The following is a 20536-nucleotide window of genomic DNA, read 5'->3' as shown; positions in this document are numbered from 1 at the left end:
ATTTCAAACCTGTGATTGATGTAGAGAAATAAAGATTTTTTTCATTGTAATAATTGCTTTATTTGCCTTTAGCTTAATTTAGTAATATCTAAATTTTTAAAGACCCGGCATTGCCAATTGTGAAAGATGAATGAATTGGTTATTTGCTAAAAAATTGTAGAGGACCTTGACAGGATAATTGCTATACAACATCACAAACACAATTTTGAAGGAAAAAAATGGCAGATAATTTTCCATAATTGTTCAGTCCTAGTTATTTCACACATTTTTGGTTCCCTAAGCCTGTTTTAAGAAATCAAAAATAAATCCATAATTGATGGTGAGTCACTATATTTAAAAACATACCATTAGCTCCTTGCCTCCTTTTAAAGCGAATTGAGTTAAAAATAGGGAAATGAACTTTGATAAGGAACCTTGTGTCAGCAGCGATAACCCACAAAAAACTCATTCCACTATCAGGGCGACAGTTTAAAAATCCATTCTGTGCTGTCGTCATTTCCTTTTGTCCATGTCCTTATAGAGTGATCTGGAGAGCATCAGCCTTGACAATAAGGAAAGATGCCCGAGTTCCTCTTTTACAGAACAAGGTCATCGAAGATACACCCCACACACTGAAAAAACGATGCCCTGTGCCTTTCTAGAAGTTGTCATCATGTTTAAAACTAGTCATTCCAAACTTTATCCACTAAAGTAGTGACAGTTTTAAGTGATTAACCATTTAGTAGAGTGAAATAGAAGTTGTATTTGTAGAATATAGCAAGAGGAAGCAGCTCTGGCATCTAAAACCACTGTACTTTGTGCTAGAGTAGGCCCCAGAAAAACATTTTTGGTTCAACATTGCCAAACGCTTGAGGCACAGTTGCTAATTTGTGGTAATGAATCAGTACCCCCCTCACTTCTTGTTTTTTTCAAGCTGTCCATGTTATTAATACCAAAAAGTGGTAAAGTCGACGTGTGGGCCATTCAACTAGTTGATGGGAAACACAAAGGAGAGAGGGTGGGCGTGGGGGAATAGATTCATACTTTACAATGTAATTTATAATTATCAGCAATTAAATATGTATGCCTATTTATAGTATTCATTGTGCCGTCAATCAAACTATTACACTTATTTAACACACTCCGCTGACACTTTTGCTACAGGACAGCCCGAAAGCTAATTCGGGAATGGATGGACTTGAAAGCCTTGAACTAATCCCATCATATGCATTTGGATTGAACAAGGGCGTAGATTGTGAACACATCCATCTTGTCCGACTTCAGTGACCTATGAAACCAACAAACGAGCTTCTGGATGAAGGAACTCCCCCAAAAAATGGACTTGCTGCTTGTCAGTCTTCTCAGGTGATTGGAGGCTGGTATAACTCCTAAGGGCCAGCTTCATTTGTCACTCTATTTTTTTCTTCCTGTAAATTAAATGCCAAGTGTCTTTTTTATCTAATATATGGGATTTAGCTGAATGTATATGCGCTTATTACAGGAGTAGATACTGTAAACCAGGGTTTCTCAAACTTTTTGAAGTCAGCGACCCCTTTTTGGAAAGCAAATTTTTCAAGGAGCCCATTGAAATTGTTTGCGGAAACAAAACAAAAAAAATCATTTAAACCAAACATAATGCTGTGTTTATTCAGCAATATATTCAATTTGACAACAAGTATATTTATTCCTTTTCAGGTATATTCAAGTTCACAAAATAAAAATTGAAAAGAGCACACTTCCTCATAACTAATTGGCTCAATTTCCCTCAAACAGGTTGCTGTCAAATATTTTGTGGCTAAATAATCAAATTGATGATGATGACGTGGCTTATGTGGGTCTATTTGACAAATTTCAAAATTTGTACATTTTTTGAATATCTTAAACTGGTTGAATAGATTGCTTTATTGAAGAGTCATGAATACATCCACGATTAAATATCAAATAAAATGAAATTAACACAAATCTCCATTTTTTTTTTTATTAATAAAATAAATTATTTCATGGACCCCCTGCAGTCAGGCCACAGACCTCCAGGGGTCCCCGGATCCCAGTTTAAGAACCACTGCGCTAAAATTTTAAGCATGATCTGTCAGTGTCAAACGTAGACCGCCAAATTGATCCTTTTTTGGATTTCTCAACTTTTCAGTGACGTTTGAATGCTTTGTATTAGATGTTTAAGGATCAAAGACCCAAATTGGGTAAAAGTGACACAATACTTACTGAAATACTTCCAGAAATGTGAACTCAAGAGTGCTAAAATTGCCATGTCAAATCGGCAGGAGCACTGTAAATTCGCAGTACTTGTTTGTCTTTGAACAGACTCAAGAAGGTCAAATAAAAGTCTCGTATTTGAAAGTGTAAGATACCTGTACAAAAGTTCAGACTCTGTTCTTCAGTTCCAACACCTTCGACTTAGAGGGTGCTGATTATTTGCACATTTTCCAAATCCCTGGAGAAATGCTTGTTAAATGTATATTAAACTGATTGAATTGATTGCTTTATTGAAGAGTTATGAATGTATTCACAATTTAATGTATAATAAAATTAAATGAACACCAATATAGATTTTTATTAAATATTCCAAATTATTTCACGGATCCACTGCAGTCAGGCCATGGACCTCAGAGGGCGCGCAGACGCCACTTTCAGAATCACTGCTGTAAACAACAAGTGTTGGTTGGCATTATGCAAACAACAGTATGTAGGAAAGCCTTACATGCTTGATGACCAGACCATGTAATGTCCCTGATGATGAATTATATTCAGTGGGCTATGTCTCCAACATTAAAAAAGTGTGGGCCATTGGGAATCGAGGGTACAAAATGGAATACTCTGCGCCGGTTCATCCTCTTCCCTGGTTATGGTGAGTAACCGTTCTGTACTGTGCTTTCGCTGGGCAAGTGAGGCTTACAAATCATCTGAGTTGAAGGTGCTTGGTGCAAGGTTTTACTGCCTGTCTTCTATGAATGGCTCCCTGAAGGCCCCAATGATAATAGCTCACAGCCGTACCCTTCACGCAGCCTGACATTTAGAGCACCCCTACAGCAGAATGGAATGGCATATCAACTTGCCCAATGGGCTGTCATATCAACTCATGCGCCGCTTCCTCGCCGTAACGTAGGCAAAGGATGAAATGCAATGGTGGAAGCAGAAATTTGCTTGTTGAGTTTCACTCACTTTGGACATAGAACATAAACTTCTGCATGATAGAAGTCAGCAGACAGTGTCCCGCATGTTGTATTCAGTATTTTTTTTTTTAATATGGTAGTATATGTATGCAAATATTTTTATTGAGACATTAAATATTCGTGACAAGAAAAAACAAACATTTAAATAGTGTGTTTGAGAGATGTGCACATGTAGTACATGACAAGAACTAGCTTTATTAAACAACCATATACTGTATACATATACATAGTTTTGTGCCAGTGGGGATGTTAAGCAAATATCCATGCTTTCCATAACACCTACATTATGTTTTGCATATGATTGTAAAGTTGCTCTTGCTTACAGTAATTTAGGCTTGTCTGTGCCCCTGCTACTCTACTGTAAGATATATTTGTGACAATAACACTACATTCCAAAATATGTGCACCAATGTGTACCAATTTGTATTTGTTGATTGCCTCAGTGTTAGTAAAGGATGCTGTGGTCAATTGTGGTCAATTCTGCAACTAATAGACTACTTCTGGCGCTACAGTAAAAACAGGGGGTGTCATGTGGAATGGAAACTATTAGCACTCTGTTGGCTACAGGTCTGTTAATTCAAGGTAGTAAAACTTTGCATTCTGACAACTGAAAACTTGTGGAACAAGATTGATTTAATGTCCTTGTTTAACCGATACGGTCTTGGTTTTGAACCCCGTGTTCTGAGTCCAAGCAGCGTGCTTTATTCCGCTTATACGCATATCCTTTTCTTGCAGCTTGTGGTTTTTTCTTTTTTTTTGTTCATTTAGCAAGCTCGTTGTGCCAATAGGTAATTCATGCATGTGGCTAAGTGAAAATGATGAAAGATTACTTGTTTTTTTTAAATTATAAAAACCTGTACATGAAAAACTCACTCACGCTTGTGTGTGTTTTTTTTTTTTTTTTGTAATTTCCATTTCATGAACAAGGTTCCTGGGGAAAAAAACAACAAAACAAAAATGCTTGCAGTCAATGATCAATAGCTGCATGGATAAGCGTAAGAAAGCATGTACTGTACTCCACTCGTGTTTCGAAGTTGACTGGAGGTGCATTCAATGACCAATCACACATTATGAAATGTCAAACAGCTACTGAAATAATCATTCAATAACCAAACGGAAATGGCTGGTGCTTTATCACATTGCAGGAGTAAATTCTTTTTCCTGTTTGGTACTTTTTGAATTGTGGAATTGACCATGGCGCACGGCGGCAAGTTGGTGGACTGCGGTGTAACGATACAGCGCAGCTCAGCGGATATGCAGATGTGCAACCAACAATTCATTAACATGCAGCAGTATGTTGAATCCACGGGTATTGAATCCAAGCCTTTCATAAAGCAAAGCATGCATGCCCCATGTCTACCTATTCTGAGGATTTTTTTGTTTACTGAAGTGGCTTTGACTGGCTGTCAAGGCTTCATATCATTCTTGTGAGGGTGTGAATGAGATTGTTTATGTTATCACTCGACTGTGATGTAGAATTACATATCTGACTATGACTATAATAAAAAAAAATATAACTATATAAACTATAAAAAAACTATAAAAAAAAAAAATTAGTTGACTTCCATAAACTAATTTAACCGGGTGGCGAACGAATCGCGCAAACCAAAACTGATGGACTTATGAGACCTTTTTAAGGACATGGGTTTGAATAATGTGACGTCACTGTGTGCATACAGACAGTGTGCTTAATGTAGGAACGACACTGAAAATGCCATTGAGGAAGACTATTTAATGAAAGAAAGGTTGAGTACCAAATGCTAGGTCCTGATGCTCGAGTGAATAATTCACAAAAAATATATGTGCACCCTTGACTATTGCATTACTTTTACATTACTCCCACATTTACATTACTCCCACTAACATAATTGGAAATATGGATTTGCCTTTCTAAATGGAGCTAATTATGCTCATTATACATCCAGTGGAAGGTTGCCTTAAGCCTAAAAACAATACAGATCATTGCATCTGTAATGTATGATAAACCTTTAAAGATATTCAAGGTACATACAATTTCAGTCGACTAGGTTAGGGACAGACATTTTGAAAATAGATGGTTTTGGTGTGGCTAATGTTAGCAGCTAGCCTACATCATCGTTATTCTTTTTAACACACTGTTTAAAATGAGTTTTTGTGTGCTTCATCTTGATACACATTGATCAGAACTATTTCTAGACTTATTAATAGCAATTGTACAGTGAAAATTACTGTTAGCTGACTTTGTCATTATAGCTAGTTTTGAAATGCCAGCCAATCCCCTGCAAAAAGTGGCAGCATATCTTCTACGCACGACACTCTGTCACGAGTATCCAACCTCTAGAGGTGGAAGTGGCATCCATGAGCAAGAGAACAATCATTTTGATGCATTGTTTTATCCCCACTCTCAAAAATATACCTATTTTCTTTTTGCTAACTTCACATTACTATAGCGACGCTCCAAATGTTTGTCAAATTACTGGTGCTATTTGGCATGGTGGAACAGCTCTTTAGGTGTCGCACACAAAGTGCAACTATGTAGCACAGCTCGTGGTAGGCAAATCATTTCCATGTGCTGAATTTGAATGTGCAACTAAAATCTGCTGTCCTGTCACTCAGAGTTGCATACTGGCAACACAACGTCTCTGCTGCAGTTAGAGTAAGGGTTACAACCTACAGGATGCATGACAGTGATCCCCCCTACTTCGCGGTTAATGGGGGGTGTCAATCCCCCGCAAAGTCTGAAATCCGTGAAGTAGGGTATCAGTTCCAATACAGCCGCAGTAACGATAAACAATCGTTTTTTTGCGTATTTTATTTCCTTTCGTAATTTAACATTACATTATCCTTATTAACATTGTTAACAATATTGTATATTCATTAAATAACTGATATTATTTAGTTTGTTGAGAATTTGTTCTCAGGACTGGTTATCTGCACCAAGACTCCGGTGAAAGAGTATGCAAGTCATCACGTTGAACTTCACATTTATTTTGGCTCATGTATGGTGTATCATGTAGTATCTGTTGAATAGTAAATCAACAACAATGTTAAAGTCAGTCAACTAACATATAAACACTTGCCGAACTTTAATCTATGAATTTACTGTATTTTTAGCCGACATTAGCGGGTTAGCAACAACTAACAACAACTACTAACGATAAAGTGCAACCTCTACACAAACGAACACATAAACAGAATAAACACTCATTAGGCAGTAGCGTGTGTTATCAACATAAATGATAATAAACTATAAATATGAGCTTACGGTGTCATTCACTATGTCACCGTAACGAGCCGAACGACGCACAGAGAACGTAAAACAGGAAACGGAAATGCAACGTGACCCGACAAATTAAAATCATGCATTTCAAAATAAGATAACAACGTCACGAACTCTTAACGCTTGAAGAATTCTTAACATAGTTATTAACTAATATTACTTATTAATTTGATGAATACAGTACCATTTTCAATTTTTTTTCATTTTTGCGCATTTTTTAAATAATTTTTTATTTTGAAATATTTTTAAATTTTTTCCTGGAAAAACCCGCAGAGCACTGAGACCGCGATATCTGAGACCGCAAAGTATTAAGGATCACTGTATATGAAATTGTGTCACAGCTCAAAATTATCATCACAAGTCAAATGACAACACTGAGTCAGAAAAATACTTTTTAACACTAAAAGGATCAAAACATTTACGAGAAGCCCAATGGACCAGCAGAGATTAAATGCACTAGCTACTGTATGCTGTCCATTGAAAATGCATTCAGTCATGGCTTATTGGACTTTGACGTATGGGTTTTGGACAAGTTTGCTCAGATGAAAGATCAATGTGCGTCCTTTCTATTCAAGAAATGAACGGCTCTGGTGTGAGATACTTTCATTTGTAATCCTTTCATGCTTTTAGTCATCATGTAAAGTGATGAATAAAAAAGGATTGTGTTCTTGAATTGAAATATAATTTATTGTGTAGGGTTTGCTGTTCGTGTCCACTCTGGTGACCCACTCAACTTTTTATGCAAGATATGCCACTGCCCATGAACAACCACCTATGGATTATGTGCTGTATCCATATTAGGTCAAGTTCTAGGAATAGTACCTCATGCCACATGAGTCAAGTGGGTACAGTGTAATGGACATAGGTACAGTGCAATGGGCAAGGGGTGAAATAAGGATGTCTGTCAACCAGCTATTTGTCAACACACTGTTGCCTTCACTTAAGTATTTTCCCCCAGCATTATAACCAACTAAACCAGAACGGATATGAGTTTTTTGAAGTATGCAGCTTGTTTCAGAAATGCAAAAAAGAAGGGAATAAAATAAGACATAAAAAGGAGACATTCATCCAGCCAACCATCCATCATAACCGGCGCTACGGTGAAGCCAATTTCAACAAAGCTTCTAAGCTGATTGAGGCAGACCAAATCTGTTTCACCAGCTTACATTCCTTCAAAATAGCCATCTCACTTCCAATATCACGGGCTTTTACTGTTCCCCATTCCCCTGGCTCACGCTGAGAGTTAGCAAGGCTTAGCTGGATGAAACACTCCACCAGTCTGGTTCTCCCATGGAACTAGGCTGATATCTCCATAGAATGGCATCTGCTCACAAAGTGTTCACGAAGCCGTTTATCATACACATTCTATTATCATTTGTCTAATTTCCTAATTCGTATGATTGTGCTATATCACACAGCTATTAGGATTTTTGAAATGTATGTGAATTTTGGATGGCATAATATGCTAAAAACACTGCCAAACGGAAAAGAGAAAATTCGCACGCAGTCCTTTTGAAGGACAGTTGACAAGATAAGAGAGGTACAGTATGTTCCAGAAACAGATGGCACTGGCTGTCATCTTTGCTCATCATGTGTAAGCAGGCAGTTAAATGTGCGATTGTGTATTATGTATTCGTAGACACTAAAAGGAGTAATATTATTACACTTTTTATGTACAACACATCCCTCGCCCCTTCCTGCCAGTCTCTCCCACACACTTTCTGTCATTTTGCCACAGCAGCAAATATCCTGTTGGCCGAGCTGCAGGCTGCTGGTGCTGGCCTATCTTGCCCTGGGATCGATTCAGCTCCAAGTCGAGGCCTCCCATTCATCTCAGAGCCATAAAATGTGATTAGTGCTGACTACAGCACTGCGGGGAGATGGGCTGATTGGCCTGATAGGCTCAGATAGGGCGTATTGGACACGCCACAGGAAGACAGGCGCGACTGTATGGTGAGGATTCGTTCTTATTTTGCCTTTTTTGTATCGTAATCTATTTTGTTTTTCGTCGCTTGCATCACCCTCACTCACACACTCACTCACTCACTCACTCACTGCTTTCTTTGTGCTTGTCTTTGTTGTTCTTATCTAAGACTGACAAGATTATCCAGAAAAAAATGATAACATAAAAGTAAGGACTTATTGCCAACGTTTCCAGTTTTACCTTCTTCTTTTCGAACAAAGTCATATTTAAATAGCACATCCAGTCATGCTCCCTCCCCAAGCTATGTTAACTGTCATCACATACAGTGTATCTCTGTGCCACGTGATCATCTCAGTCCACCAATCACAATGCGCATAGTTTGCCACAGGCAGAATCACACCAGGAGACTGTGACAAGAACTGAAGCAGGGAAAAGAAGATTGCTTCAATTCAGTGGGGTGACATGTTTTGTACACAACTCAACAGTGTTGGGAGTAAAACATTACAAAAGTAATGTAATTACTGTAATGCATTACTTGTTGCTGTAACGCAGTAGTGTAATATAGTACACACAAAAATAGTGATATTGTACTCGTTATAAATGAGACTAACGCAATGCATTACAGTGCATTTTTAGCCTGAAAGTGGTTTGCCAAAAACACAGTGACAGCGGAGGAGAAAAGTCTGTACACAAGAAGGACATACGCCCATGAACAGCAAAATAGCATGCAAGTTGAAAAGTATTTGGTCTGTAAAAGGAAAGGAATGCTCACTAATTTTAACTGGGAAAGAAAATGAATGAAAATGAAGGAAATGGATTTCGTTAGCTACACTATGTCATATGTCAGCGAGGACTTGCTGACCATTGTCTTAAAAGTCTATTAATGTGGTATAAAATATCTATAATAACAGTGATGTGTGGGGTTTTGTTTCCAGCTCCAGGCATTTTTAGGTAATTGCACTTATTTACTATTGCCGTCAAACTGCTTCCATACAAAGTGTCACTACAATGCTGGTCTGCTATTGGTCGGCGTCTCCTCACGGAGATAGTGGTCTGCTATTGGTCGGCCTCACTTGTTTCAAAATGGTGGAACGGTAAAGCTTTGTTCGATTGTGAGTGGTTACAAAACTGTATTTGTAGTGCATTTTACTGCTTAATTCAAAGTTGAAAAGGTTTGCCGTGGGTCCCAAGATTGCTAGTGATGTTAAAGAGACGGTGGTCATTCGACGAATTTGCCTGACGACCCCAACTGTGGAACGGATTAATATCGTAACACGGGGACCCACTGTACATTACTTTTGTCATGCATTACACTCAACACTGAAAATAAATATGTAATATAAATAAAATATTCATCTACTCAGGGAAACAAGATAGCATACACATATAATTTTTTTGAATTTTTATGAAATGACTAATTCACCACCACGAGAGGAAAATATAAACGTTAATATAAATGTATCCATGTACTCCATTGCAATGTCCATACCCTAGCTACTGTTTTAACAGTCTGACAACAACAATCCCAACAGTGTCTTTCAAAATACAGTAAAGCATACTGACCTGTGACTCTCTGACATTCTCCACAGTGAAATTGAACCAGACGCGGAATCGGGGATTGCAAGTGTCGGGCCGAATGAAGAGGTCAAACTCAAATTCACTGATGTAGTCAACACGGCCAAGGTTCCCTGCAATAGCAGACATTACATCAGATTGGATCACTTCATTTGTATTCTAATTTAACATTGCTTTAGCAAAGCTCTAAAAAGCACAAAGAGGCATGGGCTCTCACTTTAATGATACACTGCATGTAGGCACATCAAGCAGTCAATCACACCAAAACAATCCCTACAGAGGGCAATTAGTCACGAGAAAGACCAAATGACACAAAAAGCTTCAACCATCAGACATACTACATACTAAACACAGAAAAAAGCCAGATGATAAGTGGGAGTATAATTAGTCCAGTGGGAACTTTTTCCTCGATTCCAATTCTCATAGCTGTCTAAAAGATGACCGAGTGGTGGATGGCTACGACAGACATTCAAAATATGCTTCAAGTTTCTACTGATGTATATGCTGGCATTCATCATGGAACACATAAAGAGCTGTGAGAAGTATTTGCCCTCTTTCTGATTTGTTTTTCTTTGCATATTTATCATCCACAAAAGTTTCTTTTCATGAGCCAATATCCACCACATTCCTTGCAGAATTGTTTCAAGTCTGCCCTAATGGCTGCTTTTCTGCCGTTTGAGGTCACACTACAGCATCGCATTACATTTAAATTCAGGCTTTGACTTGGCCACTCCAAAACCTTAATTTACCGTATTTGTCCATGTACAAATTGTCCTCATCTATAAGATGACCCCGCTCTTTTTTTATTTTAATTTGGATGAATTTTACAAAAACGCGATTAGTAGTCTACCCCCAACTTTAGCGGTTACACGAAAAATGGCCAAACTTGAACAAATGATGTGTTATTAAAATGAAAAAAAAAAACTACTTTTAGACGCATTTCTTCATCGTATATTGAAAAACAGTGTTGCGGTTATAGGGGATAGGGGAGGGGCAGAAATGAGAAAAGTGTGAAGCAATGTGCCCCCGCGTAGAACATCCTTGTTACTCTTCCACAGGTTATTATCACTGGACTCGTCCATTTTGTTTGAAATGGAGATGATTTAATGATCATCTTACTTGGGACATTCTTTATCCACGTGACAACTCTTGTGAGCGTGTGGAAGGTTGCCCTTCACTTTTGCTTCCCCACCTTCCAACGTCCATGCTGGCTTGTTCAAGCAAACGTCCAAGGGCTGAAGGAGACAAGCCGACTTTTTCTTTTAATATTCGGTTAACATCCACCAGAAAAATGATCCACACAGCCTCGTTGTTAACAACAAAGTGGTAATAAGGCGGCACTTGACAAAAGTGCATTTGAAAGTGCAAACACGCTAAAACGGATGCATACTGCTATATCGGATTAGAGGTATACAATACATGATCATATTAAGCCTTGCAAATGACATATTACTGATTTCATTTTAGAATTAATGTTATTCAAACACAAATATGTGGAAACAATTGGACTGTTTTGAGTTTTGCGGGTATAAGTCAACCCCTCCAACATGGGGATTGCAAATGAAGGGATAAAAACTGAACAAGTACATGGAGAGTTGGACTTGGTGTTGTGTTTCGGAAAGTGTAGCAGCCCAAGACCATCACAAAGCCACCACCATGCTTTTTATCAAATGCTGATCCATTTTTACACCAGATGTTGGGGGCCGCAAATTTTCCAAAAAGTTTTATTTTTGACTCTTCAGTACACAGAATGTTTCTGCAAAAGGCTTGAGCATCATCAGGATGCTTTTTGGCAAATATAAGATGACCCTTTGTTGTCTTTTGACAGCAGTGCTTTTCGTTCGGGACTCCTCCTATGGAAGCCACTTTTGGACAGTGATTTTCTTGTAGTGGAGTTGTGAACAATGACATTAACTGAGGCCAGGGAGGCCTGCACTTCTTTGGATGTTTTTTCTGGGTTCTTTTGTGATCTCCTGAATGAATCATCATCACACTCTTGCAGTAATCTTCCTTGGTCGACAGACCCTGGGAAGTTTTGCCACTGTTCCCAGTCTTCTTCTTTTGTGGATAATAGCTCTGATAGTATTTCGCTGGAGCTTCCACCTTGGAAGTGGCTTTATAACCTTATCTAGACTGATAGATTTCAGTCACTTTTTTTTCCATCATTTTTTCTGGAATATCTTTGGATCATGGGATGATACATTTGTCTGTGGTACTCTGTAGCTGACTTCACTTTGTCTAACAGATTCTATTTAGATGATTCCTTGATTTAACAAAAGTGGTGGGAATTAGGTTTGGGCCTGGCCTGTGAAATTGAACTTGGTTTTTCCAAAGCTGTGGTTAGTCACAATTGCTTTGTGATTTAATAAGGGGCATAATAAATTTTTCCACATAGGGTCAGGTTTGTATTTGTACATTTTTTCCCAATTGGTAAATACGATCATCATTTAGAAAAATTTTTACTTATCCTTGTGTTGTCTCAGTGTGATATTAAAATTGGTTTGATGAAATTAACAGTGATAAATAGGCAAAAAAAACACAGCGGCATTATATGTTGCAGATACCCATGTGGCACAGGCACCATTCATCAATTCAGAACAAAATGGGGAAAACTCCGCTGTGACTTCACTACCCATCTGAATTATTTTTTTAAATCATAGTGACAGTTTCATTTAAATGATGTCTGATATAAATGTGGCGGTATGTTTTCTCCTAATGTATTTTGGAAAGAAAGGTAGAGTTACATTTTTTTTTTAAATCCAGTTCTTACTAATACATTTGAAAGTGATGCGAAAAATCGATCTAATTCATTAATGAGTTAAAGTAGCATGTCTGTCAAAACTGAAATGATATGAACCCTAATCTACATATGTCAAACAAAGTAAAGTTTCAATAGTTATATATGATAATAGTTAATAATTATTAAATGAGTAAATTTAAACACAAAACACTAATGAGAGAAAGAAAGAAAAAAAATCCAACTGAAAATGACATCATATGGCTAGGGGAAGGACCAATCTTGGCTCCCCTGTTTTCAAGTGTAGTTGTGTCATGTGTGCATGCTAAGGTGTGATCTGTTGTTATAAGAGCCTAGTGCAGGTTGTGTGATTTTTAGTTGACAGCAAGAGATAAAATGTGCTTTTAAAGATATCAATTGTATGTGAAAATTTAAGTTAATGGCATTTATTTTGTAGAATTTAAGTATGTTTTTTACACAGGCAGTGAATAGTTTTTTTGTACAACAGATCCAACAACTGTGTAAATTATTGTTGTGTGAACACTCTATACAGAATTCATATTGGAATAAATAGAAAACATGTCCAGAATGACTGTATAAAATCAACGTTTTATTTTTTGGCAATACTGTGCACCCTTAACTTAGTGTAATTGTGTTATGTTTATAAATCACACCTTGACAGAGATCAGAAAGTGAAAAAAATAAGTTTTGCCACTAAAATGAATTTTTATTTGTCAAAATGTTATGCAGTGCAGTCGTTTCTTTCTTTGCATAGCTAAAAAAGCTTTAACACAAGAACGCCCAGTATTTGGCTTTTCTACCTCTGAGGACCACAGGAGAGCCGATCGTCAGTTAGGATTTTAGCTCTAAATCACCTGCAAATGGCTAAAGATAAAGTTGTTTTACAACTTAAGCTCAGCTGTTGGTGTGCCTTATTTACAAATTAACCAAATTATTGTGAGTAGCGGCATCTGGTATTTCAATAGCCTCCCTTTACACTCTGCCAAACACCACCCTTTATTTCTTTATAAATAGCCTTGTGGGTCATGTCAAATGTCTGAGTATATGTCATTGACCTCTATAAATGAATGATGGGCCACAAATGGGACCATGAACCAAGGTTTATACACCACCTCTTGTTTATATGCTTACTGAATGTAACTCCTATTTTCTTTTTTTTTTTTTTTTTTTGCTTCTTCCACGACTATATGGTTGGGTCTGCAAAATTTTGTTGATCATCCTCAAGCTTGAGGTTTGGCAATATGGAATTTGGATCTCAAATACTCTCAGAAATCCTGCTATCTCACAAGGTTACCAGGTAGCTGAAGCACACATTGATTAGCACATGCATGTGATTATAGACAGATGGGCTAAGCACCACATTCTCAAACAATATCTCACTCTGGTTGCCACAGGACAGAGCTAATCTACTCATTAGCTTGCATCACACATCCTGCTCCTAGAAGAGCACCAAAGAAGTGGGAATGTAAATTTATAAATGTATGGAGAAAATATATACTTGTATTTTAAATACAGCAAGCTAGTAAGAAGCCACAACAGGAAAAAAAAAGCAAGACTGTACAAATATAATAAGTAATGACTTTGTTTTTTTTTTTTGTTTGTTTTTTTTTAAATATTTCAAGCTCATCCGCTGATAGCTTCCGCAGGAAGCACTAATGGTAAGTGATTAGTGTCTTATCCCAGCACACAAGCAAGGAAAACTACCCTCGCTGCAGCTTAGTTGACTAATCAGGGTGTCACTGCATGACATGGATACTGACATACACAAGTAATATACTTCATAAATGAATTCATCTAAATTGCTCCAGTCAAGTGCTGCATGTGTACACTAAATAAAAGAGAACATTACACAACTGAAAGTAGGGTGTGAGCAATTATAAGAATGAAGCACAACAAACATGAATAAGTGTATCGATGCCTGCACTCTTTGTGAATATCAGAAAAAGTTACAATAACACACTTTGGAAAAAACGCAGGTATTTTCAAATGAAGGCAGTGAAGCTACTATGGTCGATGGCTTTGAGCATGTCAGTGCAAAACTTGAATATTCATACTTTCTTCTTGCTTAACCTATTCCAATACTGTATAAATATCTCAAGCATACTGTATGAACGAATTCCATAATGCAATGACTTTTGGTGGCTGTTAATGGCATGCTTTTTTCATTATCCTTATGAAAGATAGTTGATGTAATGACAAAGGCACTACAAGAGTTGCACGGACAATGAGGATAATGTATTATGTCCAATTCCCCTGCGATGCATGTTTTTGAGGTGTGGCAGGAAGCCGCAATGCCCGGTGACAACCCATGCGGGCTCGGGGAGAACATACAAACTCCACACAAGAAGGCTAGAGCCAGGTGATTTTGAAGTCCCTTTAACTGTCAGGTGGATCTGCTATTCACTGCACTATCGAGCCACTCTTGTGGGGAGTTATAAACTTTTTTGTGGTCACCACTTTTTTTTTTTTTTTTTTTATCAAAATCTAAATATTTAAGATATTGGTAACATATGCACTCACGTTTTTTGCTGAGACTGAATGTGAAATTGACTTTCTGTTTCACCTTACAAGGACATATAGCAATGACATTGGAATATAATTCGGACTAGATAAGTATGATGAATGATATCTACTGTAGGTGGGGAAAGATAATAATGACCGAAGCAATTGAAGTACCTGAAGGAAGCATGTGTGCAGGACAGAGTACCTTGTACACAGACAAACAGCAATCATGAGGAGCTTGGAGGGCAGCTATGGCAAAATAGTTAAAGAGGGTAGGGCAGATCCCTAATTGTCAGCTGAACAGCAACAATAGGACCCAGGCCATAACCACAGATGCTTTGCCGGTATTCAAATGTTCTGCTGGCATGATTCCCTGGATGCAAGCCACTTACATAAAGACAAGGAATTTCCTGACAACACATGGAACGCTGCAACCTAAGTCCAACACCGGAAGACGGTATACAAAATGGAAAGAGGGGACTGTGGACAAGTAAGCGTTCAGGAAACCATCCAGAAGAAAACAACAGGCCTCCAACAATACATCAAGGTGGTGGCCCCCACGAACGAATTGCTCAGTAAATGCCTCTTACAATAGAAGCCCAGTAAAGAAAAGGAGCCAGGGGCACTGTCATGGAATGGCTGACATCAAGAAAACATATCAGTGGTTGGAAAAGGCTTGACTGAAAGACAGTACGGAGGGGCTAATCATGGCAGCACAAGAACAAACCCTAAACACATATAGAGGCCAGGTTCTAACACACCAGAGGTAGAAAAGGCTTGACTGAAAGACAATATGGAGGGGCTATTAATGGCAGCACAAGAACAAACCCTAAACACATATAGAGGCCAGGTTCTAACACACCAGAGGATCCCAGGTGTAGGCTATGTACAAAAGCCCCAGAGATGGTACAGCACATCACAGCAGGGTGTAAGATGCCGACGGGCATGGAGTGGTATAACCAGGTAGCAGGAATAGTGTATGATCACATCTGTAACAAATATAGATTGGAGGCCCCAAAATCAAGACGGCGGACATCTGATAAAGGAGAGAATAAACAGGCAACGATGCAGACTGACAAACTAGTGATAGCCAACCAGTCTGACAAACATCAGAAGACAGCAATTATGATAGATGTTGCAATCTCGAGTGATGGTAACATTTGGAAAAAGGAACACAAAAATCTAGAGAAATACTAAGGACTGAAGGAAGAACAAGATAAAATGCGGAAGGTAAAGACCAGTAGTGATCGGGACACAGGGGACTGGTACCCCCAGGCTGGGTGGGTGGCTCCAGCAGATATTAGCAACAACATATGGCATCTCCGTTCAGAGGAGTGAAATACAGGGTACAGCTAAGACCCTGCGCAAAACCCTCTAGCTCCCAAGGCCCTAGTAGAGGACCAAAGCTTGAAGGAGATACCGCCCAGGTATCAGACTGATGTTGTATCTCAGCAGAGGAAAAAAAAAACAAAAAAACTGCTCTATCCATCCTGTCCAACAAGTGGCATTAAATAAAAAGCTGAATGGCAAACTAGTAGCATGAGGAACTTAAGAAGCATCCTTTGAGCTCACACCGTTTGTTTCAACATGCTGCAGAAGACTTATTCTTTTTTATTATTTGTATTCATCTTGGCTAGATTCATGCTAATAAACTGATATACTTTATTCTAACTGTGCTATGAGTAGCTAATGGAACGAACACTTCTGTTCTTTCAATGAGTGCTTTGTGACGGGAATCCTCTTGAAAATACATGGATGACCTGTACTGACCCCAATCGATGGACGTCAATCCGTTTAAGTCAGTGCTCAGTCCCATGTATTTTTTTCAAAGATTCATGTTACAAATCACACCCTGAAAATGCGGAAGCACACACCAAAGGTGAGCGATCTGTCAGCGGCTCGCCCTTTTGGCGAGGATATGCTAAGCGCTGCCATATAATTGGTGTAGGATTTCCTCGTCACCGTAAATACACACGAGAGCCTTTTCCAAATCATCCATATACCTATCATTATCTCCTCTCCGTCCAATATTTCAAAATATTAAACTGACATTGCTGCGCTTCGAGCTCCTTATGATTGCTATTTGCCTGAGTTTGCCTGTGTACAAGGTATGCTATCCTGCACATCTGCTATGCTGCCTTCACGTTCTTCAATTGCTTCAGTCATTATTATCATAATCTTTTCTCCTTCCATTGTTTCAAATTATTAAACTGACGAGAGTAGTGAATGCAACTGCTGAGTCGCAATGGTGCCTGGTAGGTACACAAACACCTTAGTGCAGTGGTGGGACTCGGGAAGAACCTGTTGGAACATTCAAAACTCAGAAAGCTGTTTGCGTGTGAAAACGGGGAGTATTAAAACTACTGTGGTACATCTCAAAGTTTTTGAATTGGTTCCTTTGATCTGAAAGACATTGATGTAATGTTACTATATTTACTATCAATCCCGTGTTGACGTCTTTATAGTGTTGCTGCCATTGTAGGGGAATACACATTAATTAGGATAATATAAAATTAGATCTGGCTGCTGATGAAAACGTTTATAGCAATTAATAAATAAATAAAAAGACAAAAACTTGAATCTTTATGTGTCTGTTGTGGGAGTGAAAATAGTATGAATTATGACTTTTGAGGTCATAATTCAAATTGAGGTAAAAGAAGACAATTTGTGGTCCTTGAAAATAATGCTATCATATTATGCCTCTAGTGTATCATTTCTCTTCATCATTTTCTTCATTGGTGTCCTGACAGGCTGCGTTAAACACAAGCCTTTATCCTTGAGAGGACACAAGGAAATGTACTCATTTTAATTTGGTTTAAATGACCAGCTTGGTTCTGGTGGTCCCCTAAATTACACCATAACTGGCTCTCGAAAAAATGAAATTGTCTTTGTTTTCTTATTGTCTGGTAAGCCACATGTGTTGTAGGTGAAACTCTTAAAAGGGAATTTAAGTCAAATAACTTTTTATGATAACACGTTTTCTGCATCCCCACTAATCTAAAAACAGCATTCAGATGATATTCTATGTCATGGAATGTGAATAAAGCAGCAAAATCCATCTCAAGTGGGCAGCCATTTTGCCTCTTGCTGTTGATTGAAAGGGAGATCAAAGGAGGTCAGCGATCAAGTAACGACCAACCATAGCTCACATTGTCTGAGATTGGTCATGTCATGTTTGCAAGTTGAGCCATGATTGGAACTTAGCCTTCGCTCATGGTTCAGGTATGACATTTTCTTATGATGGCAAGTGGCAAAAAGGTAAATGTTGCTATTCATTTCATTCATCACTCATATCCTAAAAATGTGATATTAGTGTTAAGGCTAGCATAAAACATTGTAAAAAAAAATCAAAACTGACTTGAAATTACCTCCAAAATGTACAATGGTAACAAAAGTTCATAATGCAGTATTAAACTTAAACCTTATCAAATACAATTTGGGTGAGAAAACAAAATTGATATGTGATGGTTTGTTACAATGATGGTCTGTTAATATTCCCCTAATTCCCCCAAAATAGGTTGTTGTGCATAGGACATACCCTTAATTTTAGGGTCAAATTCTAGTATATTCGATGCTACCATGTAAAGGACTTACCAACAGTTTGGCCTCAGTGTAAAAACTATAGCAAAGCAGAATAAATCCCATCTTTGTAATTTTTTCATATCTGTGAGTTATATATTTGTCGCAGTTACAGTGAGCGAGACCTGTTTTGTGGTTAAGTGAGTGGTCGAGCAAGTGAGACGGAGATGTAGAGGCTGCCACACGGAGCAGCTGATAGAGAGAGCCTTGTAGAAAGTTTCACTCAGACTTCCGTTGAAATAAATGTGAATGCTGATTTTACCTCCTCGTTACTCTGCTTGGTCGGCTAGAGGCTCCACTCTCGGTCAACGTGCAAAAGCCATTAGCCCAAACCTTGTAGTAGCCTCACAGTTTGCAACCTGCTGTGGTACAAGAATCACTTTTCTGTTAAAAGCTACAGTAATATTCTTGTGTGTTAACATGGACGGACTTGACGTTTGTTCAGTCTGCTCGTTTCTTTTATTGAAAATAATTACATAACATCCATAGCTACCACGAGCTGTTGTTAGCGGCAACTAAGGCACTGATTGCTTACATCCAACTGACTTCTGCCCTTTAGCTTGTCCCATTACTGTATTTACTGGAAATAGGAATACCTTTGATATACAAATGTGTATCTGTACATCAAAATTGTATGTTGCTGACGGATGTAAACTTCCCCGAATGTCATAAAAAAAAGTCATTTATATTACAAGACAGACCCATTTTTTTGGCCTTTGTTTTTTGAGAAAAAGTGTCTTAAATTTGGAGAATTATGGTATATTGTCAAATGAGGAGCAACAAGCATGTAAATGCTGCATTCGTTAGGGAGTGTGTATGTTTGGGGGGATGTGGGTATAGAGCAAGTATATTTTACTGTAACAAAAAAAATCTAACACAAAAGTATGCTAGTTACTCTCTCACATTGACAGGAAATCCCATAGCAAATGTTTTTGACTTAAATTAGTTTTTTTTTTTTTTTTTTACCTCATTGCTTTGCGTTATGAGTTCACAATATACTGCGGTACTGTAGTAGTGTTTGCACTTAACTTGACCAGGTACAATCAAGACCAAACCTGTCTAAATGGCAACACTTAAGTTTAAAAGACTGCTGTACTGCTGAGGGTCTGTGGCCAGGCATCTTTTTTTTTCAACCCATTTTTGCTGTGTTCAGTTTCATTATCGGAAAACATATCCGTCCCGCCTTCAGCTCCTTCGCTGTGTGGGCAGGACTCCTAGACACAGACGAAGGACTGATAAAGACAGAATTGATTCCAGCCAGCAGCCTTGGTTTCGGGGGTTTAGTTTAGTCCTGCAGCTAAACGGCTGTTTTCCCCCCTACGTCTGTCTCTTTCTCTCTTGCCAACTCGTCTGAAGGCAAGATGTCACTGAGGCAACATCAATCTACCGCCTCATAATTTCTTTAAGCCTGCCTTCTTCTTTGATACCTTATCACTATATCTGCAGGCGAGATTTAAGAAGTAATCTTCCAAGTTTCTACGAACTTAACTGTATAACAGGTATACTCAATTATAGCTTTTAAGTGTCGGTCAGGTTGGGGTTTTAGTTGACCATTTTATTTCATTATCACATTAAGGTCAAATGTGAAGGCTAAAGCTTTTTTCACGTTATTGCTATTGTTTTGTTTTCACAAGTATTTGGTGCATCTCCTTTCAAATAAACAGTGTTGGGCAACTTACTTCAAAGCTGTAATACATTATTTATTACTTATTACTGTCTTTCCAAAGTAATTAGTTTCATTATAATATTACTGTATTTCAAATGTAAGACAT

General features: G+C 38.2%; 1 protein-coding gene across 2 annotated transcripts in view; it reads right to left on the bottom strand.

Moving 5' to 3' along the window:
- Nucleotides 1–20536, bottom strand: part of agbl4 (AGBL carboxypeptidase 4) — a 434905-nt gene that overhangs the window by 391064 nt on the left and 23305 nt on the right. For both annotated transcript variants that reach the window (XM_088425984.1, XM_088425985.1), the window contains exon 3: nucleotides 9914–10038. In XM_088425984.1, coding sequence (XP_088282110.1) covers nucleotides 9914–10038 — 125 coding nt within the window. The remainder of the gene's footprint in view (nucleotides 1–9913; nucleotides 10039–20536) is intronic.

The sequence above is a fragment of the Hippichthys cyanospilos genome, chromosome 10 (genome assembly GCF_059441005.1).
Source record: "Hippichthys cyanospilos isolate Australia breed blue-spotted pipefish chromosome 10, RoL_Hcya_1.0, whole genome shotgun sequence".
Classification (NCBI taxonomy): domain Eukaryota; kingdom Metazoa; phylum Chordata; class Actinopteri; order Syngnathiformes; family Syngnathidae; genus Hippichthys; species Hippichthys cyanospilos.
The sequence above is the reverse complement of the archived record's forward strand: the minus strand, read 5'-3'. Positions and strand labels throughout refer to the sequence as shown.